This window comes from Manis javanica, chromosome 2 (assembly GCF_040802235.1).
Source record: "Manis javanica isolate MJ-LG chromosome 2, MJ_LKY, whole genome shotgun sequence".
Lineage (NCBI taxonomy): Eukaryota > Metazoa > Chordata > Mammalia > Pholidota > Manidae > Manis > Manis javanica.
This window is the reverse complement of record NC_133157.1, coordinates 200,500,324-200,516,118: the sequence shown is the minus strand read 5'-3', so window position 1 is coordinate 200,516,118 and position 15,795 is coordinate 200,500,324. Positions and strand designations below refer to the sequence as shown.

The window sequence follows — 15,795 nt, the reverse complement described above, 5'->3', positions numbered from 1 at the left end:
ATGCTAAATAATGTGAGTAATTGCCCTGAAATACAAATTATTTAAAATAAGAAATATTTCCCAACCCTTGAAAACAGAAGTGGGTTTTGGGGCGACTTGCCCGAACTGTCATTTTAAGCGGGTCATTAAACATTCCTTGACTACTCACAGAAGAGAGCTGTGGTCCGGGGAACAGGCCAGGGGGCTTCCTCTCCCCATCCCTGTCAGGGCCAACACCATTGTGGGGCCCCCAAGGACAGCACCAGGGGCCTGCCTCCCGGTTATGCACTTCCACAGAAGGCTCACAGGCTGCCCTACCATAGTGAGAGGGACTCCATCACATCTCTCTCTGTCTTTAATTATTTATAATATATTTGCTCAATTTAGAGACTACGCAAGTGCTAGAGGCTGCACAAAGGTTCATTAAATGCAAGCCCTTCAAACATGAAGTTTCCCCCACTAGGCGGCGGGAGGATGAAGCTGGGGCAGAATCCCCAGCCAGACCTATAGCCAGTGATAAGAACCGGCTTCTCCCCGCTCAGCTGGAAACTTGTGTTCTGTACAAGCTGCAGCACAGTGTGTGGCAGTGGTGTCCCTGTGTGTGTAGCTCTCCGTAGACTGGGAGCTTCCTGAGGGCAATGACCACGGCAATTTGTTTTTCATCTTCTATCTCCAGTGTTTCACATAATTCCTGGTACAGCAATCAACAAATGACATTTATGTATTCCATTTGTTGATCCATTTATTCAACAAAACCATATAGGGTTTCAGAACCAGGAGTGGAAGGCTTTGCAGGAATATGTGAAGCCTTATAGAATGAGCCTGTAGGCTAGCCTTGTAGGAAGGGGAGAATTTGGCAGGAGGATCAGGAAGGAAGTAGGGACCATATGAACAAAAGAAGGTCGATACAGGACAAATTCCATCAATTACCTTGTCTTTGATTGCAGGGTGGATAAAGCTACAAAGATAGGTCGAAGCGTGATCATAAAGGACATAGCATATTGGGTCACATGTTCTTTTCCGATGGGATGCCATTAAACAGAATCCTCCTCCTCAGAGCACTCAGGAGGCAGCGTTGCTGTGCAGAAGAGCAGGAAATAGGAGTAGAATAGGCTTCCCATTAGAAAAATGTGCCTGGGATTGGTTTTCCATCTTGCAAATGATATAAAACGAATGCTGCATTAGAACAACAAACTTCAGGTATTGTCTGTGATACTAATGATGCTTCCTTAGGGAGGGGGCAGTGCATCGTCACTAAGGACCACTGTACCAGCTTCCACCCTGGCTCTGTCAGTCATCAGTGGAGTGACCCAACCTCTGTGCACCTTAGTTTTCTGGGTTTCAAAGTGTCACTGCTAATCATCTCAACCTCAGAGCTGTTACTAGGCTTAAAGGAAATGACGCACAAAAATGCCATGAGAACAATACTTGGCACACACAGGTCCCACAAATGTTAGTGATTATTATCCTTTCTCTTCTGTAGACTTTGGTTTCCTCATCCAAATGGAAATAATAGTACCTGTCCCAGCCCATTTCTTCTGGACCCTGACAGAATAAAATGCAATTAAATGTGTGAAAGCAATTTGGAAGTTAAGTGCTGCCTAGAGGCAAGGTGGTAGTAGGGCTGGTAATTACCATATCCTTGGCTGAAAGGTAATCCCTAGAGCCTGGGCAGAAGGTAGGCAGCTCTCATGTCTCCAGGCGATTGGATATAGGTGTGGGTATGTGAATGGCTTCCCTAGATGCAATATGTCAAGGTGAGGGCCTTAGCTTTTGACTGGTCCAAGATGACATAAAGATGGGAATAAGGAAATCTACTGAGCAAGAAATAAATAAGGTTTCAGCCCTGAAGCCTTGCAAGCAGTGTAATTTCAAACACTGTAATCCTGGACATCTGGGTTCTATTACCTTGGAATCCCATTAAACCTTCAGTTTCATAATTTTATATGGAACCTGGTAAATTGCAAGATCCTGCTGATGGCCACCAGCCAGTTCAAGCAATTAATCACAAGGGTCCCCAAGCAGGTTTGCAACTCATACCAAGTGGATTCTTTAAGGGGAAACTGTGTACACAAAAGAAATAGCCCAATCCACGCAGTTTCATAGCAACGTGCTTTGTAGCTCTGCCAACACACAGAAATTATCTGTTATCATTAAGACATGCAAGCTCATAACTTTTTCCTCAATGGAAATTATTACTCACCAGCCCAGAGACGATCCGCAAACCTCATTAACAAAACATGTACTGTAACCTGCTGAGAGCTGACAAATCCAAATTAGGCACAACCCTATCCTCTCCCCACCTTGAACATTCTCTCATTTGGGGGAACTCAACTTGAACCAAGCTCTCTTTCCTTTTGAAGTTTTCTAGACTGTCTGGACTGTCTGCATTTGCTCCTGTGTTCCAGGCCAAGGGGTCAAAATCCACAACAAAGAAATAACCTTGGAGCCTCGCTTTGGAATCCTGCTAGACGTAGCCCACAGCAAAGGGCCTGTAACAAAAGAACTTTCTTATAAGACCTCTTGCTTGGTTTTCCAAACTCAAAAGGGTTTATATAAACGAGATGATCTTCTGCATTTCAGAATGTTTATAAAGTATTTCTTAATCACTATTTTGTTTATAGAGTGATTCTGGGAACACGACAGAAACAGGGAAATCTTGAGCCCTCCCTACAGAATGCAGGAAGGGGGAGGGTGGGAAACAATATATTTACAGAGTGGGTGAAAGGATTTGCAGCTTCACCTGGCTTTTTAGGTTCCTTCTTTCTGAAACCTTTTTTCTAAATCTCTCAGTTTCAGTTTTCTATTCTACAGAGCTGCTGTCCACTCTGGTAGCCACTAGGCACATATGACCATTTCAATTTAAATGAGTTAAAATTAAATAAAATTGAATGTTATGAAATCCAGCCACTAGCCACAGGCCAATTGCTCAGTAGCCACCTGTGGCTAATAGCTGCCATATTAGAAAAAGCAAGGTGTAGAACATTTCCATCCATACAGAGAGTCCAGTGGATGGTGCTGCTTTTGAGTAAGGAACTCCATGGCCTTGTTACTCAAAGCGTGGTCCACAGACCTCTACCACTTACATCACCAGAGAGCTTGTTCGACCTACGTGATCTCATTTTGACAAGATACCCAGGTAACTCATATGCATATTAAAATATTAGAAGCAGTGTTCTAACATACCCTTTCCCTCTAAGATTCTATGTGGTGAAATCCATCATTGTTATCAGCATTATTTGTTCATATTTATTCAGCTTGTATAGAATTATTCCAAAAAGACACACTTTAGCCCCTTGGTACTTAGCATGCAAGAGCAGAAACACTAAGTGTACCTTGTAGACGCCTTTAAAAGTGTGCTTTTCTCTTTCCCTTAGAAAAGCTGTAGGAGAATTTTTTGGAATATATTTTTTCTGGAGAAGCAACTCTTAAAGACAACATTTTTCCAATGAAGAAGCTATTGAATTGGTCAACAAAAAGGCCCTTGAGATGAAAACATGATTAAATTGAAAGACAAAAGAGGGGGGTTGGATGAACGTCAAAAAAAAAAAGGAAAGAAAAAGAAACTTGACTTACTCAGTTGGCAGACACAAAAAGCACCATGCTGAGTGACTGAGTGGGGGAAGGAATACAGAAGCAATGAGAAATTAGGAAACATTCCCTCAGAATATAATCTGCCAGCTGGTCTGGCACTGTGGAGATGGAGGGGAGTTTTAATGGCCACTTGGATTAAACTTCAAGGTGTATTTTCATGCTTTATCAGGAGAGTCATTGTGCCAGTGAACAGTTTTCTTCTGGAAGGTTCTGTGGGGCTTTTAGAGTGGCTGTTGGAATTTAATGACTTGAGATGCTTGCCTTTGTCCAGTACATAGAATGGAATCACTGGGGATCCCTTTGACTAACCGGCTGTACAAACAAATCCCTGTTGAGAGCATCTGGCCTGATGCTACTTTCTCCCAGAAATGTATCAGATCATATTATGTGGTGCAAGGTGGTAGACACTGTTATCAGCACACTTCTAGTTCAAGCATTAGTCTATAGACACAGACATCATCAAATGATTCTAGTATGGTGTAAGTACAATAATACAAATTTTGAAACTGCACAAGCCTGCAGCATCTTAGGCAATATTGGGCATTTTCGTAAGTGTCCAGTGGAATAAATGTAGCTTGATCGATTAATTGATGCATGCATCAGCTTATAGGAATGAAACAATCCTGGGACAATGGAACATACTTTACGTCCTTAGAGCTTTGAATGGGCTGAAGAGCTTGGTGAGAACTTGCCATTCCTGTCTTGCCCTATTCTAAAACCCAGTACTTGAAACACTGTACTATATTATATGGAGGATTCTTGGTATTTTATTATTTGAAGTGAACAAGTCTGTAAACCTAATTTCCCCACAGTCTGCACACTTTTCTCTGTCTGAGGGACAAATAACTACTATTTAAGTACTGAGGAAAAGACATAGGTGCTTCCAGGGATTGGTGCCAAGCTGGCTTCATGAGAGTAACCGAGCTGCTTGTGAAACAGAGAGATTTCCAGACCTCCTCCTGGACATTTTGAATCAGTGGAAATGGAGAGAGGGTGGACAAAATTTAAATATTAAGAAGCTCCTTGAAATGAACCTGACACAGTAAGTTTGAGAACCTCTGGCCAAAATGTCAGAGTTCTTAAACCTTGGAGTCCAGAGACTCAGTTTAACCCACAGGAACCAGAGTCCATGTCTGAGAGGTTTCTGAGCCACATGGGGTAGTCCAGCAGCTTCACAAGGAGCAGTCCTACTGTAGCTCAGGAGGACAGTAAGGGGACACACAGTGTCTTTTCTACTTTAGGGCTGAGGAAAAGGAAAGGGACAGCTTGCACACACACATTCTTTCTCTCACTCCATGTGTGTGTGTGTGTGTGTGTGTGTGTGTGTGTGTAGTGGCCCAGCTTCATTCATCTCACAAACCCTCCAAAACTCCAAGAGAGGTGGCAACCTAAGCCAATGAGGACTGCAAGCCAACTGCAGAAAGACCCCTCTTGTATCAGGAGCCAATCACATTCTAACTGAAACGAAACCAAGTGCTGCGTGGATAGGTGATAGAGGCCAAGGTCTGCCTATCGCATCTAAGTATAAATGATGGCCTAGAAATGCTTCCATGGGGCCTTGGGACCTCATAATGACTTCTTAGCACTTCCGGTATCAACAGCTCCCTGCCATGTCATAACCAGACCAATGTTCACAGCCTGCCTGAAAGGCTGCAGCCTGTGTTACCTCATTTCTTTCTCCAAGCCAGACTTTCTTCATCTGTGGACTGAGGTCATGATATCTGTCTCTTCATGTTGTTACAAAATGGACACAGGTTCTTAACATGATGCTAGGCAGGTGGTAAGTTCTTGATTAACAGTAGGGCTTATTATTCTGGTCATTGTTATCTATAGGCTCTGTGTTAGGATTCTAGGTTAGAGAAACAGAACTAGTAGGAGATATTTCAATCTATCTATCTCTCTGTAAAAAGAGACAGAGCATCAATGAGAGAGATGGTAGATAGATAGATAGATAGATAGAAAAATAGATATATAGAACTAATACAAGGAACTTGCTTACACAATTATGGAGGATGAGAAGGCCCAAGATCTGCAAGCTGGAGAACCAGGTGAATTCATGGTGTAAGTTCCTTTCAAGACTGAGTCCAAACACAGGAGAAGACCAATGTCCAAACTGAAAGATAGGCAGAGAGAGTATATTCTCTCTTACATAGCTTTTTGTTTTTCTTGGGACTTCAACTGATTAGATGAGGCCCATGCACCTTAGGGAGAACAATCTGCTTTTCTCAGTCCACTGATGCAATTGTTAATCTCCTCCAGGAACACTCTCACAGACACACCCATGTTTAACCAAATATCTGGGCACCCTGTAGCCCAGTCAGGATGGCACATAAAATTAACCACCCAGAGTCATTGTGGTTTCCAGTTTATTAGGGGTTATGAGAAGTTACAGGCTAGTTTGTAGACATCATCTCATTTATTGTCCCTGACTTAAGTCCTCTGCCAGCCTGCCTGATACCCATCTTGTCTGAGATGCTGATCTCTACTTTCATGCAGTCAGGAGGCAGAGTTGATTTCTTAACCATGCTCTCAGAGGGCAATGCCCCCCGCACCTCAACCCCAAACTATTAGGAGGGCAGGTAATGGCAGAAATGAAGCCAGTACAACTGAGAAGGCATCTGACTTCTCCCAACAAAGGGCTGGTAGCAGAGTTCAGTTTTATTGCCACATAAATCCTGCTTTGTCCTTCTTTTATCTCCTAACTTTTCCCATACATGCTAATTAATTAATTGAGCATACCTATGTAAATCATCCCATCTTGATTCTTATAATGGTATGCCTGTGAGGGTTCTAAAAGTTCGAAGTGATTTAGTATCAGAGGTTTTGATTACATTGAATATAAAATCAAATAAAATGAGCAAATGATGAATAGAGGAGGGGAGTAAGGTCTGAAATTAGCCTTATTTCCTGTACACACAGAGGCACACTTAAGTTGGTTTTTATCTTGGCCTATTTTGGGCATGATATATTTGGCTCACTACCAGAAGTCGAAGATAAACAAGGACCATATCCTCTCAACCAACCTCAGCACTACTGATATTCTGAGCTGGATGGTCTCTGATATGGGGGGTGGCAGGGGCTGTATTGTGTATTCTAGGATGTTTAGCAGGGTCCTTGGCCTCTACCCATTAAATGCCAGTAGTAGCCCCCAAGTTGTGACAACCAAAAATGTCTTCTGACATTGCCAGATGTCCCCAGGAGACAAAATTGCACCAAGTTGAAAACCATGGTTCTAAACATAGGAAAGATTTTAGACTGTTAAGTATAAAGGTACTACTGGTCAAACCTCTTATTTATGTCACTTTGTATGTAGAACTCACATTTGATGAGCATTCTTTCACACAGACAGAGCTGTTTGCTTTTGCTACTGCATTCCTGTTGGCATTAAGGAGTTTGCTTTCCTAACAGATTTCTTACTGAGCTAGGAAAGCATTGTGGTGAGAACAGATCTGGGTTCCAGTCTCAGACCCGTGTATTCCAGCATGATGGCTGTGATAAGTTAATGAACCTGGCCTTGTTTTTTCCAGGTGTGTTATGAGGATGCAATTCAGGTCTCGAAGATGGCAGTGAGGATTCAATAAGTGACTGCCTATAATAAAACCTAAGTTGGTCCATTATATCTGCTTAATAAGTGTTCTATGTATTAGTGGATATTATGTGGGGGCACCTTTGCATCTCACTCCTTTGGAATGTACATCTCACACCTGATATAAATATCAAAATGAAATTCCCTTATCATGTAATTCCCATATCATGGTCCCATATCAAAATGCAATCCAGATCCACCCCCAAGGCCCTCAAACTTGAGTCACAAAACATATTATGATAGAGGATATGGCCCTGCTTTTTGATTGCAAGACACTAAACAACCCTTTTAAGAGATGAAGTCTTATTTCTTTCATTCAGCATACGAGAGGTAGGGCTGCCTGCACGCTGTAACTTTGCTTACCTAAACATACTGATCCCCCAGCCCCTTGCTGCTGGAGCCGGGAAAGCTAGCGCTGGACACACTCATTCTCAGATCTGTTCTTGAATCCTGTGCCAGGTTGGCGATTGCCTCCCAGGCCAGCCCCTTCCTGCCTTTGAAGTGAACTATCCTTATCATGGACCTGGCTGTAATGTCTGCACTAATCTGGGGAGAGTGGAAGCCAAATTGTGCTGCCTGTGGCCTTGGCAGGCGAGGAGGCTTTTCTGTCTCCTGGAGGGTGAAAAGGCTTGACCTCTGGGCCTGTTTCTTTTTCCCGGCCCCAAGCTGTGGCATTAGAACACTAACCTATTTACATCTCTAGTTTCTCTAAGTAATTTGAGAATTTGTGCCAAAAGTAATAATAAATAGTAGCCATTACTTAGCAGATATTAACTATTTGTCAAATACCATGCAAAAAAAAAAGGCTTTTTCTATGAACACATTTTATCATCACAACAACCCAGTGAGGTGGGGATTATGATCACCATTTTAACAGTGAAGATGTTGAGGTTTGGAGAAATCCATGTTTTCAACATCCCATAGCTGGTAGGTGAGCCTGGGATGTCAACTCATATCCACCTGATTCCAGAGCCTCTTAATCACTGGACTCTAATGCTTCTCTACTCATCCCAGACTCTGAAGCCACTGGACTAAAGAGATAATTAGTTCCCAGAATGCCTGAAACATCAAACAGATTTGAGAAAGAGCCCTTTACTGTTTGTTAGCTGCAAATCCATACATGGCTAGCACCAGGTGCACATGAGTGTCCTTAAATGTAGAGAAAGAAACTAGAACAATCCCCCTTTCCATATGCAGGCCTGAGCTGTGGGATTAAATTTTGTAAAATGAGGCATTGATAGCAAGAAAGAAAAGAAAGAAACTCTTCTCCAACATCATTCCTTTCTTCATTAATTTCACAACTATGTATTAAACAATTCTGTGTATTCAGCCCTGCACTTTGCATTAGAAAAACATTACAAAAGACATCACTCTGATCTCAAATTTAGGAGCAATGGATGCATTAAAGTGTTCATGGTGGGTTTGGTGGTAAAGGTTTACAATGCAAGGCTGGCTCCTGCTGAAGCTGTCAGCTGTATCAAGGGGAAAGAAGGCTTCATAAAGAATGTTACACAGGAGGTGGTACTGCACAAGCGAGGGACAGGTGTTCATTGGCATTAGAGGCAGAAGAAGGCCTCCTAGGCAGGAGAAGAGGTTGAGCAAAACCTGCAAATAATAGTATATGAGTAACTAGAAGAAATCTGAGATGGCTGAAGCCCAGGGGATGGAACCCAAAAAGTGCACCATCTCAAAGATAACATGTTTCTCCTTTTAAAGAGCCAGAGCCATCTAATGTAAACTGCCATTTTGCATTTTGATCTCATGTAGCTTTTACATACCTGAAGACATGATTCGCATTGCGGATAACACAAATCTCCAGCAAAGTGATAACAGCAGGACCCATCACAATGCATCTGTGATAGAAAGACAATAGTTCAAGCCTTACTGTCGGCACATACGTTGCACATACAACCTGAGAAAACAAGGGCCTCTTGCTCCCACATAAAGCCCAGCCCAACTTGGTGACATAGTCAAATGAAAGACAACTAACAACAAAAGCTGCAGAGAACAGTAAACACTTTACGGATTCCGTGGCCAGATGGGCCATGTGTGTTATGCCATAGCACACTCTTCTCGTTGGCCATCCCTTTCCAAAGTTCCCACTCCCATGCTGGCCATCTCCCAAATCTCCTACATCACTTCCAAACCCATTTGTTTCTCGGTGGCCTCTAGTTCTATGTGTACTGATGTCTTGGAGTTGCATCTCTGTGCTCTTTCCATTATCTCTAGCTTTCCGATATAAATCACTTTAGCCTCCAATTTTCTTCCTGGCCCAGTAGGGCCTTTTATTATTCTGACTGGGCTCGTGGATAAACGTAGAATCCTACTGAGAAGATAGGAGAATAGGAAAGGCTCTGAATACTTATTCTTTATGTATTTGTCCCTGTTACTCCAGCATGTCACTAGAGTGGGACACACCAAAGTCTGGGTACAGATTGGATCCTCACTAGCTGTGTGACCTTGGGCCTCATGTAATACCTTTGGGTCTCAATTTCCTTATCTGTAAAATGGGGATAGCTCTACCATCCTAAGAAGCGTAGTGGGAAACCACAGGTGAAAGAGCTTTAGTATGATGGGATCAGCTTATATCCATGATTATAAGTGTTACGTGCTAAAATTAGACACATCTGCTTTCCATCAGCTGTTAGAGGCTCACATGCAAAACATGGTTATTTGGAAAAGCAGCAACTGTGATAAACCTGTTTATCAACTCCTGACTCAGGATCCAAAGTGTAGCAATTAATAAGAGTTCACTCTGTATTATTATTATTCAGTTTCAAATCTTATTTTTTGGTTTTTCTTACAACAGTTTCATAAGGCCTGATTTTAGCCAAAGTTTCAAAGATGGGGTACTGTGCCAGGTCCCTAGAAGCCCATGAGGTTACACTAGGCTGTACTGTTCCCTTATTCATGTTGGTTCCTTTGTGCCTTTCAATAACTGGAGTGTTATCTCTTAAGAAACTGCAAAGTATTTATTTTAGAGGTGGTATCAGTGAATGCAAATAATCATGAATGCTTTACTTAGTCAAGGCTTATGGGTCAAATCTGCACCCTTGTGAGCCCTATTTTTGTTGTTTTGCAAACTATTATGACAATAATAAAAATTCTAGTGCCTCCAACCAGTTCCCTTACAGTTCTTTTCCGTGCATATGTGTAAGTTTTATATTGTAGTATACCATAACTGTTTACCATGTTGCTACATAATCATCATAATTATTACTTTAATAGCTATGTAATCATCCATCTTGTTAATGCACCATAATTTGCTTAACCTAAATTTTCAACAATGGAGACTTGTTGTTTTCCAGTTCTTCCACTATTATAAATAACCTCTAGGTTACATATTTGTGCACATAGTTTTCTTCACTTTTTTGATTATTTCCTTAGGATATACCACTAGAATGGGAGGACCAAGTCAAGGAATGTGAATTATTAATAGCTCTTAAATAAATTGGCATTATTTGTCTAGTTTACAATGCCATCAGCAATACATTAGTATTCTACTTTCATTACGACCCTATCAGTAGTGTGTATTATTATTTTATATTTAATACAGTTAAGTAGTATCCTTTGTTTTTGCATTTTTCTCAAAAATAGCAAGTTTAATCAAACATTTGCTTATGAATTGTGCATTCTCACATGTTTTGAAAAGCCAGTTTTAAAACCTCGGCAGTTTTTTTTTTTAACATCAAGAATTCATGCTATCCTTCTCTCCCACTGCCCAATAGTTTTGTGTATTAAATAAAGCTAATATTGATATTTTTCAGAGCAAAACATTCCATTGTACTCCCAAATTATCTCATTAATGAGGACCTGTGTATTAGGAATTATAGGGAGTACCCAGATGAAATAATAGGAAAGATTAGAAAATAAAACATTATAAAAACCAGATAAACATATCTGCACCAGTATTCTCTAAGTCAAAAGCAAATCTGCAAGTCAGATAGTTCATTCTCTGGTCAGGCTTTAATGACTTTCCCTATCCAGTCCCTACCTGTTCAGCCAGTTATACTTCTCAACTAGCAAACCCAGAAGCTGCAGCCATACTGCTTCCAGTATTTCCTTCCAGTTTTTATCCCAGAAAAGCTTCCTGATTAATAAAGCCACCCCCACCTCCACTTATCCTGAGATGGATCTTTCATGCTTTGCAAATGGGAAAACATTCCAAGAATACAAACCACCATACATTTGTTCTGGAGTTGAGTAGCCATTATCTCCCCTAGAACTTTCTCTTTGACCTAAAGATGTTAGACTTTCTTTGAATATGATAATTGCCACATACCAGTATCTGAGAACACAGAGAAATAACTCACTACATTTTCCCCTTTTTCCTCTTGCAGCCTCAACTGAGGGTTCTCCATAAACGTGGTTAGCCTTCCAAGCTGCTGTCCTGCCAGGTGACATGAACATGGCCTGTTGCTCACAGAAAGACTAAATCATGGCACTGCCAGAAGATATCTTTGGAGTATGAACAGATTAACCAGATTAATGGAAACACCCATTCAGTCAAGATTATGGGCTTTGGAAAAATCTTAGTTTGCTGTGGATCTTTAAATGAGGTGCATAAGAGGCAGTGCCAAGCTGTTCCAAATGGTCATTGGCAGACCATTAGCTGGAAAACCGCTTCCAGTTTTCATCACTGTGCGTGACTCCAGCTCCCTTTGGGAAGCTGTCTGTGCCCTTCACTAGAAGTCCTGTTTCAGCATGGCAACTACTGGATGATCTCATTATGTGCACAGATGGCATGATGTGCTAGAAAAAAATCACAACAGTTCTGCAGTTCCAGTGGAAGTGTTCACAATGCTATGTGCTGGTAGGAATGTAACATGTCTCAATGATGTTAGTTATGACGTCTAAAGGTATTCTGTCCAACTCTTAAGCACTTTATTATGAGAACACTACACCAAAACAAATCAGCGCGTTCGGTACATGTGAGAAAGCAAGTATTTTCTTTTTTCTTTTATGAATCTTGTCCTATTTCTGGCTCAGACTGTCCAAGACAAATCCCACTTTTAGTACACCCCCAGTGATTTGGGGTAGATTGGTGTAAATATGGCCACAATACTGTTAGACTTAACCTCTTGCTACTTTACTGGACAACTGGATTCCTTGTAGCACCAAAGGGAAGTAGAGGTGGGCCTGGTGATTGTAATATCTTAATCTTGGTTCCATGTACCTGGGCACAACCTGCCACACCCACACACAAATACTCAGACACAGGAGGCTTGTGCTTGGCCAGTGCACATACACTCTCATTCTATAGAAGAGTTCTCTCAAGGAAGAAAAGCTGAGGGGGGATGGCCTTTTAATCAAAGACCACGGTGAGCTGATGGGAAGCGCAGCAGAATGCAGCTTCCCTGTGTGGTTTGATGCTAAGGCTCTGGAGAACTTCCTGAGTCAAGTTTAAATCCCAACTCACTTAAAGAGAGAAATCAGCAAGTGACCCCCTGCATGCCTAGGAAAGGAGAAATGTCCAATCCCACATTAGGTTCCTTCCTCAGGAGAGAACCTACTAGTCCCTTTTTAATCCTTTTTGGGATTATATCCACAACTGATTTTGGTTTTTTTACTGTTTTACAACAAAGCACAGTCCTGGTAAAGCAGTCAGTCCAGTATTGCTTGTCTTCAGGCATTAGAGAAATGTCTATACTCTCTGACCCTACATAATGCTTTAGCACTTTTTTCCTGAAAGTATAAAGTTTGCTGAGTCAAAAACTCGACAGACTGTGTTCTGTGTGCCTGCGCTCCCAGGGACTGGCAGGCATTGGAGGCTTTTATTTAAATACCTATAACAACTCTGGGACCCTGCCAGCACAAGCAAGCTTGGCATGTTAGGGCATCTCCAAACACACACACACACACATATATGCACATTGTCTTCTCTCCGCACATCTTGCCTCCCCTCGGGGGGTCTCAAGAAATGCACAGCCCGTTGGAAGACACCCCCACTTGAGATTTGGAAAGCTAGCAGGGGAAGAGAGAGAGTGTGTGATTTGGGTGGTTTGGGTGAGATACTCAGTAGGATGACTCACCACAGCCTGGCAGGCTCTCATGCCAAAGGGGGCTTAGAGGGAACTCAGGAGTTTCAGTCATCACTGAAATCTGGCCCTTCAGTGAATTAGCACCACTACCATAAGGCCCTCAGCAGACCATAAATCTTTGCAAATCCAGAATTAGGAGGCCAAACCCTTGCTGCCACGACTCCTGACTCCACAGCCCACCCTCCTGAGTTTCAGTTCCAACAACAGGACTGCTCCCTCCTTCTTTCATTCCTTCCTTTGTTCAGCAAGCATTTGCTTAGCGCCTACTACATGCCAAGCATTGTACTGGGACACCTGTGTACAAGGCGACTTTCCATGCCCTTATGAAATAAAATCTCCACCCCCCAAACACTATCCCCACCCCACTTTTCTACAATGAAAACTGAGTTCAGATAGCATTTGAGTAACCTGAGAAAATGCACATGGCAGCAAGCAGCTCCCTTGCCTGAAGAAGTGGACAGAGGAGAAAGGGGTAGCGGATGGCATCAGACCACATCATCGCACCGTTTGTGTTCGTTCGGCCCTTCCAGGGCCCCAGTTTTGCTGGTTAGAGCCTCCCAAAGTTGTTTTCCTTGACATCTTCCCTGATTCCCTATATTCCCAGACACAACCATTCATCATTATGCTGAAGTCTGAAGTTCCAATTCTGTACCTCATCCTGAGGACACAGAATGGGGCCTGATAAATCCAATAGAATGACCGCCACGCGCTGAGACAGTGTGTCTGGGAATTAGTTGGCTTAGCCAGGGTCATCCCGGGACCACTTCTAACACCCTTGGCAAACTGGCCAAGCTTTACAGTGCAGATGCTCATTAAATGGTATCAGGTGGTACACCCTTACTGCCTTTGGCTTTTGCAAAATACATTCTGATCAATGAAAGAAGTAGAATTTCCTAGGCTTTTTTTTTTTTGTCAAAAATAGGCTAGAAAATTATTAAAAGATGATGGTGAAGATGCAGATGGCAGAAGGCAAATTCAGAAATGACAAAGAGCCCAGTTAAAGATGGCTTCTCTAAAAATGCCTTAATTCCCGGCAGGCACCACTCATTTGCATAAGAACTACTACTGTTTTCCAAACTATCGACCTCTGTTTGAAATCATTTTGGGGATAGTTTTGGACACATGGTGGCATAAAATCTGAGCAGTTATAAGCTAAACCAGCAAAATAGAGAAACAATTTCATTCGCACCCTTTGAATTCTTTGTTACATGTTGATCCACAGTGCCCCGGAGTTAACTCCTGGGATCCTGTACCTTCTTCCCAATACGTGTGGAGGACATTTTACCTCCCTGAAGTTCAGAAATGGCTGTAGTGAGTTTTGTTTAGTAGAAATTAGGAGACTGGGTGGTAAGGGATAAATATTTTGATATCTAAGGGCTGTAAACTATTGATGCTTAACTTTCCCTTTTCCTTAAACCTGCGCTATACCTTTTATTAAAAGGCTGACGCCCACACTTGTGCAGGAAAGGCACTCTTGGGAAGGAACAGAAATGAATAATTATCAGACTCTCGGGGGTGCCAAGGGGATTAGCTTGTTCCGGCTCCAGAACTGAATTTAAATACGCAGAGCTTCAGTGGTTCTGCTAGGGTAAAAAGCGAATCACTTCAGGAGTTTAAAACATACTTAGGGGGATAGAGGCCCTATCAACTTTCTTGTGGGTAATGGTGTACCTTCCAGTCCCTGCTTAGGCTCTGTGAGGTGTGTAACAGCACATTTGCCTTCTACCTCCAGAACACAACACAGTAAACAACCCGTGGTTCTCTCCCGTCCCTTCTCTGTTGCCCAGACAGAGGCTAACAGTCCTGAGTGGTGAGGAAGTTCTGCCATTTTTAACATTCAAGGGGAAAAGGAATGTCAACCTTACTGGGATAATAAAAACTATGGATTAAAATCGCTAATGGATGTATCCCTTGTAACTTGCAAATGCTTTCTTTGTCTGCAAATGTCACGTAATTGGTTTTGGATGGGAACAATAAACGTCTCCCCTGGAAGAACAGTTTTCAAGACCCCCTTAGCACTGTAGTTTTACCCAAACCTCCCGTTCCCAGTGCATTAGCAACTTCATTATTTGTGATGTTTTCCTCTACATTCCTTAGAGTAATTTTGTTACTTGACAACTAGACTTAAAGCTGCCATAGACTCTTTTTAAAAATCTAATCTTTGAAAATGACATAAATTCCTTTATGCCTTAAAGGCTGTTTTTATTCACCTCTCCCACAGCTCCCTCCACCCTACATTTTTGCTTTATTGGGTGTTGTTGGGTTTTTTTCTTTTTTGTTTTGTTTCATTTGTTTTTTCCCTTTTAATCTCTTCTTTTAACATCATTTCTTGAGTAGATTTTGAATATTCTATAAAGAACTCAAACACAAAAATGTGGTGGTCACCATTTTTCTCTGGAGCTGACTAGTGATTCCTTCTTGAACTCGATCATGGTGGAAGCTTGCTGCCCAGACAGCAGTGGGCCCTGCATTCTCCTCCCCGGGGGGACTGGTCAGCACTGCGAATCAAAACAGAGCCTGTGAGGTCATGAGGGAGGACAGGCCAGGGGATGACTCTGTGCAGGGCACAGCTGGGGACCCTTTCAAAGGCGGAGT

At 42.2% G+C, this 15,795-nt stretch overlaps 1 protein-coding gene across 3 annotated transcripts in view; it reads left to right on the top strand.

The window, feature by feature from the left end:
* Window positions 1-15,103, top strand: part of SAMD12 (sterile alpha motif domain containing 12) — a 392,988-nt gene extending 377,885 nt beyond the window's left edge. For 2 of the 3 annotated variants that reach the window (XM_037010846.2, XM_037010841.2), the window contains exon 5: window positions 11,500-15,103. In XM_037010846.2, the coding sequence (XP_036866741.1) occupies window positions 11,500-11,522 (23 nt within the window). In that variant the 3' untranslated portion in view covers window positions 11,523-15,103. Of the gene's footprint in view, window positions 1-2,342; window positions 2,366-11,499 lie in introns of those variants that run through there. The other variant, XM_073229999.1, reaches the window with a different exon arrangement.
* The last annotated feature ends 692 nt before the right edge of the window (window positions 15,104-15,795 follow it).